At 38.8% G+C, this 21,379-nt stretch overlaps 4 protein-coding genes across 4 annotated transcripts; all 4 read left to right on the plus strand.

Annotated features, from left to right (window-relative positions):
- Positions 1-3,612: 3,612 nt before the first annotated feature.
- LOC128176995 (uncharacterized) lies at positions 3,613-7,566 on the plus strand. The gene has a single exon (XM_052843498.1). It carries the CDS (start codon positions 3,613-3,615, stop codon positions 7,564-7,566), a length of 3,954 nt encoding a protein of 1,317 aa, XP_052699458.1.
- Positions 7,567-10,472: 2,906 nt separating this feature from the next.
- LOC128176996 (uncharacterized) lies at positions 10,473-11,576 on the plus strand. Its single transcript, XM_052843499.1, has one exon. It carries the CDS (start codon positions 10,473-10,475, stop codon positions 11,574-11,576), a length of 1,104 nt encoding a protein of 367 aa, XP_052699459.1.
- Positions 11,577-14,298: 2,722 nt separating this feature from the next.
- On the plus strand, positions 14,299-15,702 carry LOC128176997 (uncharacterized protein F54H12.2-like). The gene has a single exon (XM_052843501.1). The coding sequence runs from the start codon at positions 14,299-14,301 to the stop codon at positions 15,700-15,702; it is 1,404 nt and encodes a 467-aa protein (XP_052699461.1).
- Positions 15,703-16,529: 827 nt separating this feature from the next.
- Positions 16,530-17,066, plus strand: LOC128176998 (baculoviral IAP repeat-containing protein 3-like). Its single transcript, XM_052843502.1, has one exon. It carries the CDS (start codon positions 16,530-16,532, stop codon positions 17,064-17,066), a length of 537 nt encoding a protein of 178 aa, XP_052699462.1.
- The last annotated feature ends 4,313 nt before the right edge of the window (positions 17,067-21,379 follow it).

Raw genomic sequence — 21,379 nt, forward strand, 5'->3', positions numbered from 1 at the left:
TAAATAAGTCAAAAACGATATATGTGAATCTATCTAACATAGTGAACCACTGTTGTATATCCGCGCCGATAGTGACATGTTTGGATAACGTGAAAATGGCGTATCCATTGCAAAAACTACGAGTGTTGTGTTCTTTTTTCTATCGACAATGAGGCAACTATTAATTAAAATATCGTAATAGTCATTCTTATTTTTTTTAAAGGTTTTACAGTTGAAAAAAATGTATGTGCTATTTTGTTCATCGTGAATAAAAACGATTTATTTGTAAGCATATCAAACTTTAACGTGTCATTTAAAGGCAAAAACCAAGATCTATTTTAAAGGGACATGGTCACGATTTTGGTCAAAAATTATTTTTCAGTATTTTTCAGTATGGCTTTTTTAATTGGCAACCGAAATTTGAGTGTTATTTGTTGAGTTATATATTTAAGCGAGTTAAAGAGCTTGAAATTCTTCGCTATGTAAACAAAGCGTTTGTTTACATTTTGAACGTTGAAGTAAAGTTTTCAGTTTTAAACCTAAAACGAATGTGTTAAACGCAAGGAACTGTTCATCTATGCTTACAATAAATGAAAGATAGACAAATAAGATGGAAAAAGAATTTTTACTGGTATATTGAACCTATGTAAACAAAAACATGGCACGAGCCTTGTTTACATGACAAAGAATTGTGAGCACTGTATCTTGCATATAACTCTACAAATGACTCTCAAATTTTATTTGATCATTAGAAATGCATTTCTAAAGCATTGTAAATAATAATAATAAAAATATAAAAATAGAATTTGACCAAAATCGTGATTATGCCCCTTTAACAGTTAAAGATTACGTAGATAATATACCACATACTAAAAATCTGAAGGAGCCAAAATTAATTTAAAACATAACACTTACAAAATGAAACCATTTCAATATCTTTTTAATACATTAATATATATAAAAATAATAATAACTTCATGCACATGCTAAATAAGTAGTACCGTTTGGATAAGTAAATTATTCCGGTTGTCATGCTAAAATATAAATTGTGAAGATGGTACGTTTTGAATAATTTAAAGACGTAACATTTTTTATATTTTAGACAAAACTGGAGCAGTTTGCCTTTTATCGGTGTGCAACCGAACATACATATTTAAAAAAAAATAGTTGACCATTCAGTTAATTAATTACACAGCATGCAAAAGAAGTATTAAAAGCAGGTCAAAAGAACTTACGATTTTTTTCCAGTCCGACAGTTTCATAAACGTGATGAAACCAAAATTCTTCCACATGTCTGAAAGGGACTAAAACCGGATGTGAAAGTTCGTTTAAGTAGACAATCATGTTTTTTCCCTCTGATAAAATGGTATACTTAGTATATAAAGAACAAAGTACGGTTGTTACCTATATCGGCCTAGTAAATATGAAAAAAATAAACTCCGACATCAGCAGCTCTATAGTGCTCGTTTATTTTCTACACCTTTGGGTCTATCAAAATACGGTATTAAAATGGCGCCAAAACGTCACACATATACTACGTAGATTCCAAAACCTTACCATGTACCAATATTTTTTCTAAATATCGCAGTTTTTCGGAATTTGATCACAGTTTTTACTATGGTCGCATCGAACGCGATTCATGAAACTTATATATGTTATTCATTCAACTATAATGTTTTGATTTATAACCGTCCCGTCAATCGCGTTTGCTGCGGCCATCGTTAAAAATCAAGTTTTGATTATTCCGGAATACACTATAACGCGTATGTTTTTCTTATTTCGAGAGTTTTATCGTCCTTATAGTTTTAAAAATTAATAAATATACAAATAATTTGTAAAATTTGAATTGATCAAAATACATTCCATTACAACAAGAACCTCGTTGCTCTTGAAAATTTAATTTCTTTTACGGGTTTTTCAATAACACCAGATTGGTTTGTTTTGCTATATACAAATGCGTCCGTGACAACAGATGATGGATTGTCTGCAAGCTGCACTTTAGGTAACTATTTAATTCATAATTACATAAATACATATAAAGCCCTTAATATAGCTATTCTTTTGTTCATGCTGCTAAGATTTCTTTATAGTAACATTTTTTGTCGTCTGATAAGTCTCACATATTGTACATAATATGTATCATATGACGTCATTGGATGTGAGAGTCACGTACGGGGAACAATGATATTCAAAATAAGTTAAACTAAACATTGACCGTAACTTTATTATTTGTTCACAGATATTTTAAGAGAATTTAGGTATATATAGAGTGAAATAAACTTAATTTCATTGGTTATCATAATTGACTGTAAAATTATATTTATACAGTGTGTAGTAAGTGACTCGATAGCTGAGTGGTTAGCGATGTCATGTCCGTGCAATGTGCTGGAGTCGTATGAATTAAAATTTTAAGAATTTTCTACAAAATGTGCTTAATTTTCTGAGCTAAGCAAGATGCTTTGTTTCTGTTGCATAATATTCTAAGCAACATACTTCTGTGGTAATACTGTAAAGCATACCGTAATCCACTTACACTGCATACCCTTATTCACTTTGATGTAAACTTTTATTGGCATAATACTATATAATTTTCATGAAAATGAAAAGTGTTATGAACTAACAGAGGAAAATTGGATTAAATTTAATCATCATAAAACTTAAAGTCCAAAATTAAACCAGTGTCATCAAAGCGCCATCTCACATTTGATTATCTATAATAGCATACAATAAAATACATTAAATCATTCATCATTACCTTAATTGACCATTGGAAACAATTCACTTTGCACAGTAACTCCAGGGTTTACAACAGGGATTTGAGTTAAAATTATTTCCCCTTTTGTGTACAAAAGGGACAAGAGAGGTAACTCTAAAATCTTCTCTGTAATGCGCATTTTTATTTATTTATCTACATTGATATAATGCAGGTATTCGTTACGATGAATTAGCATAAGTGTAATAATGAAGTTTTTGACTAATTAATTAAGACACATACAAAAATTACAGAACAAGTGACCCGATTTTGTAGAGTTTACAAACTAAGAGCAAATTTTATAACTTTAGACTGACCAATCGATAAACGGGGCATGTATATTTCAGTCTGGCTGTTTCTATAGAGCTATGAATTAACTATAAGTTTTCGTAAGATATAGAGGGAATAATACTTGGTAGATGTAAATATATCTTTGTAATATAAGAACGCTGTGTTGAATCCCCCCCCCCCCCCCCCCCTTTTAAAGCCAGTAGTATAAGCCCCCCCGCTGGGCGGTTCAACTGAGTGCACTTTTTATGCAAATGAGGTGTTGAACCGCCCAGCGAGGGCGGCTGGTAATCTAGCTTCTTGGTTTTCAAGCTAATAATGCTATAGTAAGCTAATAATGCTAAGCTATAGTAAGCATAATTTCATGGCATTTTTTATTGAGTAAAATTCTTCTTGTAAAAACACGTCCGCTCTCTATGAAGTCACCGAGAATTATGACGTTATAACGTTAGGCGCCTTTCTAGAACAATCTGAGGATGACGTAACGTTATTGTTCTTGACGTAGCACGCGACGTTATAGAATGTTCTAGACAGTTCTTAACGTTTATTATGTACTTTAACGTTATTCTCTTATCATTTGAATCAAGTGCATCATGCCGCTCACATCGCTTAGAAGAAATCTTCTCCTCCAACATCGCCGCTTGAAAGAATATCAGTTGAAGCAGAAAAGGATTCGACTTTTGAAAAGAAATGAAGAATTGCTCCGACATTTGCGCTTATATAGAAAAAACCTACTGCGACTACGGGAATTGGCTAAAAAAGCAGAGAAGTATTATCAGATCAAGTTGGATCGCGGACGACACTCTAGGAAATTCAAAGTGCAGGAGAATGTATACAATGTGAATTTTAAGCCTTTACCCGAGAAAGACCATTCTCCTTTTGTCCGGAATGTATTGGATGCCATGTTGAACGAAGTCAAGAGTGAAATGAACTGCCGTCCGAACGACTATCTGCGGTTGAACATACGACACCCTTCTTTGGACTCCGACATATGGTATGAATTTACTCAAAGCAAGCATCTCGACGCCCGGGGGATACTAGAAAAAATTAAAGGTGTGCAGCAATCCAAGAGAGATTTCACCATGACCGACGGAGCTATACAATTCGAATTTTTTCATGTACAGTATCCCGAAGGAAGTGGCGGAAATAAGAAAAAACATCTGCTCCTCAACAAGGAGAATTTCAAAAAGGGTAAAAAATCCATTGTGAGCATTCAAAATACGGATTCTTTGTGTTTACCGCGAGCAATCGTGGTCGCTCGATTGCACAGTAAAAAACCTCAGGATCCCGTAGCTCTGGAAGTCTGGGGAAAACAATGGACTCGAATGATAAAAGGTGACTGTAGAAGTGTAGATCAGAAAAAACAGGCTCTAGAGCTCATGGAACTTGCCGGATGTGATCCCGAGTTACCCTGTGGCCCTATAGAGTGGAGGAAGTTACAGCAGGTATTGTGCCCTGAATTTCGACTAAAGATCTTTCAATTTGAAACTAACACGCGCGCACTGAAATTAAAACCAATCTACAAGGGTCACGGCAACGGGAAATGTCTGAACGTGTTGCTAGATCGAGGGCATTACGATACCATACTTTCCATGCCCGGAGTCAGCGAACACAAATATTACTGTGATTATTGCGATGTTGGATATAGCCACATCGAAGAGCATCGTACCAAGTGCCCTCATCGCTGCTCATTTTGTTTGGGCGACACTCCCTGTCCCCCCGAAGGCTTAAGCATCGAATGTTCCGAGTGTCACGGATTTTTTAAGAGCATGGGGTGTTACCAGAGACATTTAGAACCTACCAACTCTAAGACCAACACTTCAGTGTGTCATTTAATGGATCGATGCCAGCACTGTCAGACCTGGATGACCAAAAAATTATTAGCTAACCACAAGTGCAAAGGACAAAAACAATGTAAGATCTGTAAGAAAATTGTAGAGAGCGATCACCAGTGTTACGTGCAAAAGAAGCCCGAGAAGAAAAAGGACAAATTACAGCTGTACATTTATTTCGATTTCGAGTGCACTCAAGAGCATGGAATTCATTCCCCTAACTTGTGTGTGGCTCATCGGGTGTGTCAACATTGTGACCATTTACCTGTGGATGAAGCCTGTACGCACTGTCAGAGTTTAGGCCCCCGTCAACACGTGTTTCAAGGACCGGATACCTTAAAGGAGTTCGTAGATTGGCTATTGAAATCTGAATGTCAGAACAAAACCACCCATTTAGTGCACGATGGGGCCATCGTCATTGCTCACAATTTTAAGGGATACGATGGACAATTTATCTTGAACTATATCGTTCACAAAGCTTGCATCAAACCCTCGGTCATCATGAATGGAAGTAAGATCTTGTCCATGAACATTTGTGACATAAAATTCATCGATTCCTACAACTACTTACCTTTTGCACTCGCAAAGATGCCTTCTGCTTTTGGGTTACAAGAACTGAAAAAAGGGTATTTCCCTCATTTTTTCAACACGGAGCAGAACCAGGATTACTTGGGAGTCTATCCACCCCCCGCTTACTACAACCCAGACGACATGAGCACCGCGGGGCGTAAAGATTTTTATGCCTGGTACGAACAGCAACGAGGAAAAGTGTTTAACTTCCGAGAAGAATTCCTAGCCTATTGTATTTCGGATGTGGACATTTTAAGGCGCTGTTGTGCAAAGTTTAGAGCTACCATACAGTCTCAGGTTCGCGTGAATCCCTTTCAGGAAGCTCTCACTTTTGCCAGCACTGCCAATTTAGCTTACCGGCGGAGTTTCATGTCAGATCAAACCATTGCCATCATTCCCAATCTGGGTTACCATCCTGCTCGCCAGTATTCCATCAAAGCCTGCCGTTGGTTGGCCTGGATGGGTCGTCGATGTTCTATACGACATGCTAAAAACGGAGGTGAGGTTCGACTGGAAAATTACACCGTGGACGGTTACGATGAGAACACGCAGACAGTGTATGAATTCCATGGATGCTATTGGCATGGCTGTCCCACCTGTTATCCAGATCGAACCACAGACATTCATCCTCACCATCCAGACAGGACTTACGCCACGGTCTACGAGCAGACCCTCCGTCGAGAACAAGAGTTAAGGGATAAAGGATATAAAGTCATTAGTATATGGGAACACGAATTTGACAGTCAATTAAAAAACCAAGAGGAGTTACAGAACTTTGTACAAGAATTAGACTTTCAAGACCCCTTGAATCCCAGGGACAGCTTGTATGGAGGCCGGACCAATGCCATTCGTTTGTTCTGTACAGAGGGAGATATGCGCTATGTAGATGTCTGTTCTCTGTATCCTTACGTGCTAAAGTACAGGCCTTTTCCTGTGGGACACCCCGAAGTCCTAAGTGATAATTTCGGAGACTTGAGAGCCTATTTTGGATTGATTAAATGCCGCGTTTTACCCCCACGCGGTCTCTATCATCCCGTCTTGCCTTATCGTTCCGGAGGAAAATTACTATTTCCCCTATGTCGGACATGTGTCGAACAACGACAGAGTCTGGAACCGGAGTACCAATGTTTGCATTCTGAATCTGAACGCTGTCTCACTGGAACCTGGGTAAGCACTGAACTCCATAAAGCGATGGACATGGGATATCGAATTGAGCGCATTTACGAAATCTGGCATTTTCCTCAAACTAGTAACACCTTGTTCAAAGCCTACATAGACACCTTTTTGAAAATAAAACAAGAAGCTTCAGGATTTCCCCCCGAATGTGAGAGCGAAGAGGAAAAACGGAGCTACATTCTTGACATTTTTGAAAGAGAAGGTATCATGTTAGATCCCTCTCAAATCGAGAAAAACCCCGTCAAAAGAACGATTGCCAAACTGTTTTTGAACTGTCTGTGGGGAAAATTCGCTCAGAGAATTCAACTACCTAAATCTCGTTATTTGACCGAAGAAGAAGAATTACAACAGCTGTTACAGGACTGCAGCCTAGAGGTCAAAGGGATAGAACTCTTGGAAAACTCTGAAGATCCCAACTTGGACATGATTTTAGTCAATTACCAAGAGAAACGGGAATTTCTGGAAGAATGTCCCTTCGGTAACGTGGTATTGGCTTGTTTTACCACGGCTCATGCTCGCCTGCATCTCTACGAAACCTTAGAACAACTGGGGGAACGTGTGCTATACTTTGATACCGACAGTATCATCTACCAACACGAGGTGGGTAAATTCAATCCTGAAATTATCAACAGTTTAGGTGGCTGGACCGACGAACTGGATGGAGATCGGATAGTAAAATTCATGTCTGGAGGACCTAAAAATTATGCCTACATCACCGAGAGCGGTAAATCTGTGTGTAAAGTGAAAGGATTGACTCTGAATTACAGAGCCTCAACCATAGTGTCTCCCGAAGCCCTTGAAAAAATGTTAAAAGAAGAAATCGATATCATCAATGTGACTTATCCCAAGTATATTCATAGAACCCGCCAACATACTGTCCAGACGCTACCGCTTACCAAACAATACAGGATTGTGTATGATAAACGCCAGAGGATATCTGACTACCGAACCCTACCCTATGGATTTTGACCAATTTTGAATTTGATGCATTTTATTGTTGAATGATCCTGTATATAACATTGATTTTTTTACCTATTATCAAACTCTTGTATCAAATAAATTGAATGATTTTCTCAAAATCTTGTCATTCTTTAACATGTACTCCTACGATACACTAGCCCCTTTTCAATTGAAACACGAATTTACTATGGTAGTAGCAGGTCCTTCCAAGTCGGGGAAAACTGAATTTGTTAAAAAACTGGTGGAAAATACTCATTGGATCACCCCATACCCCGAGAAAATCGTTTGGTGTTATCGAGAATGGCAATCTGCTTACGAATCTTTACAAGACAGAGTCAAGTTTATACGCAATATTCCCGAGGACGATGAGAAATTAGTGGCGGATCTCAATACTCGACACCTTTTAATATTTGATGATATGATGGGAGGTAAAGCGATCGAGTCAATAGTCGATTGGTTTACACGGAAAGCTCATCATAGGAATACTAGTGTCATTTACATTACTCAGAATGTATTTGATCGAGCAGCTCAGCATCGCACTATTAGTTTAAATGCTCATTATTTAGTCTTGTTTAAAAATCCCCGAGACAAGTCTCAAATTGTGGTGTTGAGTAGACAATTAGACATGCCTCATTTAATGTCTGCCTATCAAGATGCTACTCGCCAACCCCACGGGTACCTCATTGTAGATTTAAGCCCTCAGACTCCTGATGAATTACGACTGAGGAGTCAATTGTTTGAGACCCTAACAGTTTACATGGCTAGAGTATAAATACAAGAGTTTGAATGTTTTCCTATTCAGTTGAAATCATGACTGGAAAGAAGTTACTACGTACATTAAGACGCTTACAACATGAACGGGATCCAGAGAAACGAACAGAAATCATCGAGTTGGGGCGAAAAGCCTTAATGAAATGGTTTTTGGCTGGAGCTAAAAATTTATTGAAAGGAGTCATTCCTATCAATAAGCAGACCCAACGTTTCATCGATAAACATCGAGAGGATTTAAGTGTCATTGCCAATAAAAAAGTCAATGATGATAACAGGATTAAAGCCATTCTGAAACGTGGTGGAGCTGGATTTGTTGGAGGAGTCATTATTCGCCATTTATTGAAATGGAACCTGGCTAAGGCTAGAACAGCTAAACCCAAAAAACGAAGACTTAAGAGTGTAGTGATCAATCCCAAGGCTCCTAAAACTAGAAAGCTCCCCCAGTGGATGGTTGACATAGGAAAATCGGCTTCAAGTAAAAAGAAAGCTCCCAGGAAAAAGAAATCTCCCAAGAAAGGCAAAAAGAAATCACAGAAACTGATTGTTAAACTTCCTAAAAAAAACAATAAGCAGATTCCGTTGACCCAACTTCCCCCCAATACCACATTAGCCATGTTGAAACAAGGTCAAAAGAAAATGGCTCGAGCCATGACTGGACCTATAGGGAGTCAGAGAACTCCCGATATTCAACCTAGTGTGTTTCCTGGTATTAAGGTTCCTGTTCATCATATTCCGAGATCCTCCTCGTTGTTTACAAAAGTGGCAGGTTTTAGTCCTTTACAAGATCCCGATAAGAAAAACCAGAAGGGGAAATATCAATGTCGATATTGTCCTGCAGAGTTTAGAGTGAAGAAAAATAGAGATCAACACGAGAGAACCACTCACTTGGGTTATGCCCCTGCCTAGAGGAGAGTATAAAAACCCTTACAGACTGAATCTAGTTATCATTTTGTACAAAGATGGGTACAAGCCAGAAGAAAAAGAACAAAGTGTGCTGTTGTAAATCTAGACTGAAACCTCATTTACCCATATTGCAGTTATTATCAACGCCACATTATTCACCAAAGTTAAAGAAAGAGGTGTTAAAGCACTGTTCTAATGACTGTATCTATAAAATTTGTGAAATCGTGTACAACCTCTTAAAAGGCAACGTTCTACTGAACTCCTCTCAGAAGAAAAAACTCGCTCCTCAGAAACACATCTTGAGGCGACTGGTTCAACCCCAGTCCATACAGAAACGCAGACGAACTTTAATACTGAATCAAAAAGGGGGCGTTTTCCCAGTCATTCCCATGCTTCTCAGTTTACTCCTTTGAAATTATGAGTCGCAAGATGGTGTTAGTTCCTGAAGCCATGTTACTGGAATTGAAAGGAAAATTACCTAAATCTCCTGAATTTCAAGCCACCATTGGATTAGGACACCAGTTAGATCAGATTCAAGGGAGAGAAGATTTGAACCCTGAAGAAAAAGTGGCTCTCTATGGACATCAATTACACCGTTATCGGAATTATTTACAACAAGCCCGTGATCAGGGGAAGGAAAGGACATTTACAGCACCATTACCTAAAACACAGAAAAATAAAGAGGCAAACAAAGATGTTGATATTGCTGCTGCTCCTGCTCCTGTTGCTGATGCTGCTGATCCAGGTTCCTCAGAACTGGAAGAACAAGTGATTAAAAGTGTTAGCAACAAAATGCAAAAGAAAGCAGGACTTCTCTTAGATCATCTCAAGAAAACTAAAGTCTTGAAATGGAATTCCGATGGAGAAATCAGATATCGAGGAAAACTCATACCCCAATCTAATATCATTGATCTAGTAACTAATACGATGAAAACTAGATCTCGCAAAGGAATCAGCCCTCCTATTGGAACAGACCAGTTTGCTCAAGCCTTAAAAGAAACCAATGTCCCAACAGATTACCTACCTAATCCAGACATTATAAAAGCCATGCAGAGACCAGGAAAAATCAGTACCCCTATGTCCATTCTAGCTGACAAAGAGTCTGATGATAATGATGACGATACGGGGTTTCAGGAACCTTCGACTTTTAGCACACCGCAAGCTTCTCCTTTTCTTCTAACTCCAAAGAGAACCAGAAAAAGAGACAACATCCTCCTAGATTGGAATATATTAAAAAAGAAATGAAGAAAAAGAAAAAGGTTTTACAAACCATTCTACAAGAGATTTATTACAATCCTAAGACTGGATATGGAGGAGTACAATCTTTATACCGGCAAGTGCGTGCAAGGGGACATCTTTTATCTATTGCTGAGATTAGAAAATGGTTGAAAGAGCAAGAGAATTATACTTTACATAAACCCATTCGCCGCAAATTCAAGCGACAACAAACAAGAGTAACCGGTATCGACGAGCAATGGCAATTAGATTTGGCAGATGTATCCCAATTAAAGAAAGAGAATGATGGATATACCTTTTTACTGTGTGCTATTGATGTACTCTCTAAATATGCTTGGGTGGTGCCTTTAAAGCAGAAAACGGGAAAAGAAATGATTCGCGGATTACAACAGATCTTTAAAGAAGAAGGGCGACAACCGCTTCGCATTCAGTCGGACCAAGGGAGGGAATTCACAAACAAGGAGTTTCTGCGCGCTTTTAAATTCATTCATTTCTTCACCACTCGCAATGCAGAAACAAAAGCAAGTATCGTAGAGCGTTTTCAACGCACCTTAAAAGCTCGCATGTGGAGATATTTCACTCGTCATAAAACTCGAAGATATCTGGATATTTTACCCGATCTGGTATATGCCTACAATCACTCATATCATCGCAGTATAAAAAGAGCTCCAGCTGACGTGAATGCCTCCAATGTCCTACAAGTGTGGAAAACTCTGTATCAAAAGAACTCCTCTACACCCTTCTTTTCCCCTAAATTTCACAAAGGAGACATAGTGCGCATCAGTAAAGCGAAACGAACTTTTGAAAAAGGATATCTACCTAACTGGACCAGGGAGTTGTTTACTATATCTCATCGAGTCCAGGGGGCTGTTCCTTATAGATATAAGGTACAGGACTATCACGGAGAAGAATTAGAAGGAACATTTTACGAGTCGGAATTACAAAAAGTCATTAAAGAAGACGACGTCTATGAAGTAGAGGAAATCCTAGACTATAAAAAGCGGCGCATAGGGAAAAAAGTCATTAAAGAAATCAAAGTGCGTTGGAAAGGATATCCCCCTAGCTTTGACTCATGGATTCCTCAAACAGATCTTCTACTTCCCAAATAAGTGAACATTGGAAAATGTTTGGAGAAAAAATTCCTAGAGCAGAAATCGTGTATTTTGCTCAACTTTTGATCTGCTTGACATTAATTATCGCTTGTATCGTCATGTTAGCTTTACACGATTCGAATCGAGAATATTGGATGATTTGTCTCAGTTCTACCGTGGGCTATATCATGCCAAGTCCTACTCTTCAACTCAAAAGCAGCACTAAATCAGAAAATGCATGAGAAAAGATGTCACGTGATTGTGAGTCCATTATTAAAGAAGTGCAGCTCGAGGTTTTGACTTATTATCAGACCAAGCGATGATCAAGCTACATGTTTGATAGAGAGAGATGAATTCCATACAGTACCGTTGGAAAATCATAGATCCTAAGGGAGCTCCTAGGGAAAACTTTAAGGGAGCATGGGTGTCTACTAAGTTGGAATGTTTGCGTGATTTCATGCAAAAACCTCGAATTCCTCAGGGAGAGGAAAAAATCTACTTGTACAAAAGAATTCCGATTCCCGCTGGAAAACGATATTTCCGGATGATTGGAAAAAGTAAATATAAACAATTTCGGTGGAAAGTGAAATGTCAATGGAATGTGTTTCACCCTTCAAAAAACCACGAACCGGCATGGACTCTTATCGAGGGAGACTGGACAGATGATTTCAAAAAGTGTTCTAAAGACTTTCATAAGACGATTACCAAAGGCTATGATTTTGTGGACTCCTGTGTGCCTTACGAGTACCTATACATGCGGAGACCCTTTCCAATCCGAGTCAAAATAAGCAGATCTCACAGTGTATGACAATATTCATCCATGTTTGTTCATGTTGTTGTTATTGTTGTTCAAATAAAAAATTAAGTATATATAAAAAGAGTGTTCTTTATGTATGAGACTCATTTGATCTCAAGCCATGGCTCAGAATACAGGGTTTTACATGACTCTACCCAGTGATGGATCTATGTCTACTTTTCCCGAGAATACGGTGGCTCATTTTAAAACATTATTACCCCAAACCATGGATTTCACCGACGGTGAATGGGAAGTAGGTCTCACTGAAATGATGTATCCTAATACACTCCAAAACATAGACCCAAGGGAAGCTCATTTCGATATCTTGATTCCTACTCATCTCGATGTAGAACCCGTAGATCCCGATATATATCGAGCAGGGCGATTTACAATTGAAAAAATAGGTCGAGAGAAACTCATTGAATGTCCCATGCTAGTCGATTGGGACAAAGGCTTTTGGAAAATATCAATAGAAAGAAATAGCGAGGCTAATCACTATCGAGTGAAATTCCGAGGGGGTCCTTACCCAGATCCTCAGTCATTAATAGAGGAAATCAACGAAGGACTTAGACGCTGTCTGGAAAAGGTCTGGAAAAAATATCCTGATGCGGAGACTGGGGATGTCGGAAACATGAAACTAGAATATCGCCAAAAATTCTCCCGTATCGAATTTCAATTAAACGGAAAGGAGTTATCCACTTTACGCTTCAGTATTAGTTTTCCCCTTACTTTAGCTTATAAGATGGGGTTTGGAGATGAGCTCAAATGGAAGTTTGGTAAAAGATATATGAGCCTGTGGATCAATGTCACTCACATGGCAGTTCATACCCCTGATATGCACGAGAACTTAAAACAAATGTATGTGTATTGCGATATCGTCGAACCCCAAGTGGTGGGGTCAAATGCTTTGAAGTTACTTAGAGTTGTCCCCCGTGAAGGAGAGAAAGTCCAGGAACAGACGAGATGGGAGCCTATTAGAGCTGAATATTTGAAACTGAGTAAAAAACATTTCGATACGATAGACATACACATTCAGACTCCATTAGGGACTGTCATGCCCTTTTTAAATGGAAAATCTATCCTGAAACTTCATTTTAGAAAAGTGTACTAAAGGAGATGGATATCTACAGTCTCACTTTTACAATCATTGTGGGAGTAATGACCTGTATCACCTGTTGTTTAGAATGTCTGCATCTATGCATTCAACGCTCTTAGATTTACTAGGAATCAAGATAAAGAGAGCCTCTATATAAAGACCTGTCATTCGTGAAAAAACCCTCATTGTTTGGTCTACAGCATGCAGTACCATCGAGGTATATTGCGTCAACAAGGACACGGGTTAGGGGGGCTTCTTAAGTTGGCAGCTCCAGTCATGAGAAATGTCATGTCGGGTCTACTAGGAGGAGCTCCCACAGGACCCTCACCGCTTCCCTATTACCCCCCTTCACGCCACTATTACCCTCCGCCTCCTCCCCCTCCTAGCTATGAGTATTCACCAGAAAGAAGCTCACCGCCACGCCGACGCAGCCGTCCAAGACACTCTAGACCCCAGGCAGGAAAAGGATTTTTTACAGATTTACTGAAATCAACGGCTAAACAAGCATTAACTGCAGCAGCTAAAACTGGATTAGATGTGTTAGAAAATAAAAGATCCTTCAAGGATGCGTTAAAAACGCATGGGGGACAAGTCATCAAAAATACAGCTTCACGCATGCTATCTCAAGGGGGAGAAAAGTCCCGCCCCCCCGCCAAACCTAAACTCCTAGCCCGGGGTGGACCTCGGATCAAGAGATCACTAGAAACCGCTAGTGGTGAAAGACCTCCTAAGAAAAAGAAGAAAACTAGACCCTTAGATATTTTTGACTGAGAGGGTATATAAGGAGGTGTAGAGGATCATATCAGATCATTACCATTGGATTCTTTTGATCAGTCACACTTACCAAGATGATGCATAGAGAGTCTTGTGCCTGTGGGATGGACAGTTTAGAACTGTTTAAAACCTCGCCTACGAATGTTACTTTAGAAGATTCGAAATGGATGGAATATTACCCTATATCCAGTACCCTCCAATCGGACACGGCCCCCATTGAATTTGAAATCAAGGGTCAAGGAGATGAATACATTGATCTCTCACAAACTTATCTCCAAATGGTGTGTAAATTCACCAAAGACGACGGGACTAATTTGACGGGAGACCATAGTACTTCGACTCCCGTTAATAACATCTTACATTCATTGTTCACGGAAATCGATGTGAGTCTCAATGGGAAAATCATTACCCCGGGAACGGACACCTATCCCTACAAAGCCTACTTTGAGAAATTACTATCTTATCAACCCAGAACATTAGAGACTCAGATGAAAGCCTGTAGTTTGTGGGTCAAAGATACCGCTGGACACATGGATGATCTCAAGTATGCCGCCGCCACTCAAGCAAAAACTGCTTTTGCTGTCGCAGATGATGAGGTGAACATCGATGCGACACAATTAGCCTTGACCTACCCCAATGAGTCTAAGAATGACGGATTGAGAGAACGCCACAAGGCTATAGACGCTAGCAAAAAGATCGTGTTGATGGATCGTTTACACATAGATTTGTTTCAACAAGAGAAATTTCTGCCTAATGGGGTAGATGTGCGCCTCCGATTTAATAGAGCGAAACCCCAATTCTACATGATGACAGCCGCCTTGAGTAGTGGTAAAGTTTCTATTCAAAGTATCGTGATGTGGGTGAGAAAAATCAAACCTACCCCTGCCATACAGAATGCCATCAATCAGCGCTTGAATTCAGAGACAGTTAAATATCCGCTGAGAAGAGTAGAAGTGAAAACCTTTACGATCGCCACGGGGTCACAATCAAAAATCACCGATCATCTGTTTCAAGGACAAATGCCTAAACGTGTTCTCTTAGGCTTTGTAGAAAATGCCGCTTTCAACGGAGATGCTACTAAAAATCCTTTTAATTTTAAACACGAGAACATTAAGAAATTAGAAATAAGTATCAACGGAGAAACCATGACCACTCGACCCTTTGAGCCCGATTTTGCAAATGATCAGTACCTAAGATCTTATTTGAGTCTGTATCAAGGGCTGGGGAAATTGGGAGGAGACTGGGCCCCGGACATTACCCTGGAAGAGTATAAAAACGGGTACACGCTCTGGTGTGTGGATTTTACGAAAGATCAAGAAGCTCAACTAGAGAAATTTCATCTAATTGAAACTGGAAACTTGAGAATAGAAGTTCAATTTTCAAACAACTTAGTTCAGACTTTAAATTGTGTGGTCTATGCCGAATTCGACAATTTGCTGGAAATCAACAAACAGAGAGAAGTCAACATTGATTACTAAAAAAAATGGATTCACGTCAGTTACGAGAGGTGTTATCACGAGATTTAGGAAGATCCTTTGGAGGAGTGTATCCCCGAGATTTACTACCGGATCAATTAAGACCTCATGAAAAAGCCATTGTGATCAATACAGATTCTCACGATCAACCCGGAACGCATTGGGTGTGTTTATATTGGAACGGAGCTCATGTGGAATATTTTGATTCTTACGGATTACCTCCCCTACATCAAGAAATTAGACAGTTCATCTCTAGACACGCTAGACATTGGACTTACAATCAGAATTGTTATCAAGATTACTCTACGGATGTCTGTGGACATTATTGTGTGTATTTTTTACACCAACGCCATCGAGGAAACAGGCGAGCGTTAGATTGGCTGTTTCCATTCCCAAGGACGTCGAGGTTATCTCCCCTTCAACGAGATCATTATGTGGCTCAATGGTTTAGAGAGACTTATCGTAAACCCAAAAGAAATCAAGGACAAACTTGCAAATGTTTCTGGCAAAATATGTATTAATTGCTGTTATTGTTGCTGTTGTTCATTCTTAATTAAAAATGTTTAAAAAAATTCGGTCTTGTTTGTTTTTTAAAAAAGAAAGATATTTTGAGAGCTCTTTAATGCTTAAAACTATTCAAAAATGCACGTGCCTTAATTCTATTCTCCAGAACCTCAGTCAATTGCTAGAATATTCTGTTCTAGAAAATGAGGCACGTGTCTCAATTCTATTGAGAATTTTCTAGAACCTCAACTACTCCTACAGTATATAAAGCTTGTAACATTCATTTGGTGTCAGTTTTACGACAATTGAAATCTAGAGATATCAAGATGACTTCGACCGTAGACAGTGTGATCAATGCTCTAGAGATGGATTCCTGTCCCGATCCTCCGCGGACTGACAATACAAGAATTGCTGGTACTGCTGGTGGTTTTTCTGCGGCGGATTCCTGTTCCAATCGTGTGCGGAGTGACAATACAAGAATTGCCAGTGCTGCTGGTTTTAGCATGAGTTATCCAAATGCTCAGTCAAATAGGAAGGATTCGCCATTTTACTCGCTTTTGGATGTGAGGCACATACCACCACCACCACCACCACCTACAATGCCGCATATTTGGCAATATCCGGAGTACCGAACCTTTGCCTCTAGGTATGCAACGTTTCAAAACTGGCCAAAATACTTAAGGGGACCCAGCAAAACAGACTTGGCGCGAGCAGGATTCATCTACACTCAGTATGGCGATAGAGTGACCTGTTTTTGTTGTGGAATGACATTGAGTGAATGGGAACCAGTGGACGACGCCTATCGAGAACATCTACGCTGGTCCAGATATTGTCATTTTGCTCAAACGGTGGGTAGCATGTAAGTGTGAGGAGAAAAAAAACTTCAGTAAAATGGAAAACTTGTACATCAAAGGACTGCTCTTATTTGTATTTATCAAGACTGATTTTCAATAACATGCACAGGGGTTCTGTGCTTATTGTTACTGTGTTTCATCAAAAAAATATGTGTTTATTGTTACATTGATTATTGTTACATTGATTATTGTTTTAATAAAATTGTAAACAAAAAAATGTTTTTCTTGTATTTAAAAAAATTAATTTATATAAAAAATGATATGATTTCTAAAAAAAAATAAATAAGAAAAAGAAAAAATAAGCTATGTATTGAAAAAAATTATATTATTTTTTAAAAAATACAGTGATTATTGTTTTACAAAAAAAAAATGAATAATTAATCTTAGAAATTATTTATAAAAAATAATTAAGAAAACTTTTAAAAAAATCTTTTTAAAACATTATATTATTTTTTTAAAAAAACATAGTGTTTAATTGTTTTAAAAAATATTTATCTTAGAAATTAATATTATTTATAAAAAATAATTAAGAAAAAAACTTTTTAAAACCTATTATTTTTTAAAAAATAAAGTGTTTTATTTTAAAAAAGTATATGAAAAAAAGTTATTGTAAATTTTTAAATGAATGATTCATTTTTAAAAAAACAATTAAACATTTTTAAAAAAGAGGTGAACTGGTGTTAAAAATTGAGTGTAATAGAGGCATCTTTTCTAAAGATGTGGTGGCCCTTAAAAGGGCCGTTGGGGTGTAACTATCTGGTTACAAGTTACAAATACAAACAGCCTGGACATCTGTTGTCGTCGGGATCACCCCTGCTGATCTGGAGTACACAGCTGCAGCATGCTGTTCGTTGTTGGCAGTTGCGGCATGCAACTATCGAATGTCTAAATCTCTGCTGGCAGCGCTCACACTTGAGGATCATTCGTCCTTCCACTCTGTAGGCCCAGTCAGGGGGTGCGCCGCACTGGTGGTGAGGGGATGCTCCCTGCGGCCCAGGGGGTGAAGGCGCCCGAGATCTCAACGCTGGGGGGGCTGATGGAACGGGGCGGCTATCCTCTCCCTCCGGGGGCGCTCTCAGCAGAACTCGTTGCCTGCGACTAGGGGCTGGCGGTGGCGAGGGCGCTGGTGAGGCAGGTGATGGCTGTGATGCTGGCGCTGATGATGCCGACCGCTGCCTCCTGCGGGCCATGTGTATATCATAAGGTTGAAATCTCGCTAATTCTCTTCTGTGGATCTCTCTCCAGTTACTGAAATCTTCAGTCATCTCTCCTATAGCGATGATACGGATTCTTGATCCGGGTAGAACTGGAAAGAATGCAAACGGATTGCTGTCCATGATGGATCGATCAATGCAGACGATCGATTTCAGAGTGGGCACGAGTATTTAACATAATCTTCGGACAGGTCCCATTCTATGCAGGGATGTACTTTAGATTTACCGTCTGTATATTCACGGATAACAGGGTTAAAATGCCCCATAAGTTACAAGTAAACAAATCCACACGTTAGATAGGGTAAAAATATCCATTGTTTTGTTCAATTATCTCCCCTTTCCATGCATTTCATGCGATACACATCCTCAATTTGACACAAAACAACTTGCATCACCCTCACAGTTTGATAATAGATCCTTCGAAAGTGAGTAGGTATCTAAAAGTCACCCTCATTGGCTGGGGGTGTCGTGGAATAGATAAAAACCTGCCCCCCCATTGGATATGTTGACATTTGGATCAAAAGAACGCTGAAACTACTTATGTGTCACGTGACTCAATAAAGGTGGGGATTAGATCCGTCAAAAAAGTCGCTTTTGGTCATGTGACTAAAATAAGGCACTGTGACTGGCCCCTTAAAAAAAGTCGCTTTTGTTTTGGCATAGGGCCAACCCCTTTCCTATCGATCTAGAGAGTTGATATGCTATTATGACGTCATATTTTTTTTCACTTCTCTGTACGGAGAGAATACACTGTGCTTTTGATATGCCGCTGTATGATTGAAGGCTACAATATTGTAAATAACTGAAAAAAGCATGATAAAATAAATACAAATCATATTATTTTACAACAGATTTATTAACCATAGATACAGCATTCACTTCAAATAGCACTGTGTTAAAAACATTACAATATATAGAACAGTGTTCTAATACACAAACTCAATGTTTTTGTTGTTTCACATAGATCCATAACAGTTTTTTTATTTTACGTACGGTCCTTGCACGGTCTACGGCCTCAAACATCCATGGATTTCTTCGGTCCTCGGGAGGTAAATCGTATATTTGGTCCCGTGTGAGATCAAAAGTCACTTGTTTTCTCCCCGATTTCCTTCCAGAGTTTGCTGTAATTTCATCCACCCGAATTGTATGGCTGTCACCCGCATCGATTCGATCCGTTGATGTAGCCGATGACATTCTATCCACTTCTTTTTTCCTAGAGAGATGGACTGTAACTTAGGAAATTCCTGCCGATATTCCTCATAAGAAATCCCCGTCAATTTAGGTAAAAATTGCTTTTTCACTTCCTCAGACAGGTAATGAATGACCACCAATCTCCCAGGGTTAACGTCGTTCATCTGAGCTAATGCTACAATCACATTCCTATAAAAATCCACACTGGTAATCTCTTTCTGCGTCCGGTCTGAAATTTCAGCAATATTACTCTTGTATTTTTCCTCCCAGCCCTCGGTCTGTAAAGAAGAGTTAACAAAATCCAAACCGTTGAAAGGTGAGTCTAGATCGTCTAAAATCATTCTCAGAAAATCGGCCATGATATATTGCTGATGTTGCTTACCGGCTTTTGAATTTTTATCGTTCAGAGATAATAAATAACAGAAAAAACTGTCACTGGTTTCTTATTTATATATATAAAAATTTAGATATTCTAGAACATTCTATACAAGATGATTAGAATTTGCTAGAAGGTAAGTCTCGTGCCTCAATTCTATTAAGAATTTTCTAGAAAGTAAAAAAATGCCTCATATATTCTCGTGCCTCAATAAAGAATTTTCTAGAACGTTCATTTCCTATAAAAAGTACATCACCGCTTTCATTCTATCAGTCTTGTTCTGGCATTGCAATCGACATGGCACAGAAACAATTAGATCTCTTGGAGAGTACAGACCCAGTCTCGGCCCAGCTGAACTACAGTCATCCGACTATCGTCAGAGATTCTGTGATTAATGAACCCATTCTATCAGAAACTCAGAATGTGACTGGACTTCTAATGGGAATGTACGACGATGAAAAACCAGCTAGTAAAGAAGATATCTCTCTACTCATGGCCTCTCTGGACGGAATCCTCAACAATCTGATATCCATCACCAATGAATTGAGTGAAACCAGACAAAATATAACTAAAGATCTACAGACTCTAAGCAAAGAAGTAAGTGAAATCTTAATTGAGACCAGGAATAGGACTGCTGAAAAAACAACAACACCGCCGACGAGGAAAACAAATCCCTGTTATATCTGTAGAGAATTAGGCCATTGGGCTCCTGAATGTCCACAAAAGCAGGATCCAGCCAAAAAAGGCAAAGACAAAGATCCACAAAAGCAGGATCCACCTAAAAAAAGCAAAGACAAAGATCCCTGCTATATTTGTCAAAACCTCGGACACTGGGCTTCCGAATGCACTGACAAAGAAAATAATCCACCAGGCGGTAACAAGAAAAAAAACTCGACCCCTAAGAAACCAAGTCTGAAAAGAGAAAATGCCATCCCCAAGGACAGTGAACCTCCTAAGAAAAAGGCAAAGCTGGCTCTTCCCAAGAAAAAGTGACAGTAATATGACATTATTTGTGCCATTGAACTGATTCAGTGTTATATCATACTTCATTTGAACTGTTTCGCTGTTATTTCATACTTGTTCTTCATGCGTTTCTCAATAAATTAATGTTCACTTTTTATTCTCTTTTTTTATTATTTCATACAGCAGGAATAAAAAAAGCATTTAATAACTCTATGAGGACTCCTAGCCTCATAATTCTCGGTGACTTCATAGAGAGCGGACGTGTTTTTACAAGAAGAATTTTACTCAATAAAAAATGCCATGAAATTATGCTTACTATAGCTTAGCATTATTAGCTTACTTTAGCATTATTAGCTTGAAAACCAAGAAGCTAGATTACCAGCCGCCCTCGCTGGGCGGTTCAACACCTCATTTGCATAAAAAGTGCACTCAGTTGAACCGCCCAGCGGGGGGGCTTATACTACTAAAGCCATATCTAGATAAGTCAAGTGGTATTGCAGTTAGAATAGATTCTATCCGTGTCTGGATTTTTCGATTGGGTTCGAATCCCGAAAAGTTTGATTTTTTTAGTACATATA

The sequence above is a fragment of the Crassostrea angulata genome, chromosome 3 (assembly GCF_025612915.1).
Source record: "Crassostrea angulata isolate pt1a10 chromosome 3, ASM2561291v2, whole genome shotgun sequence".
Classification (NCBI taxonomy): domain Eukaryota; kingdom Metazoa; phylum Mollusca; class Bivalvia; order Ostreida; family Ostreidae; genus Magallana; species Magallana angulata.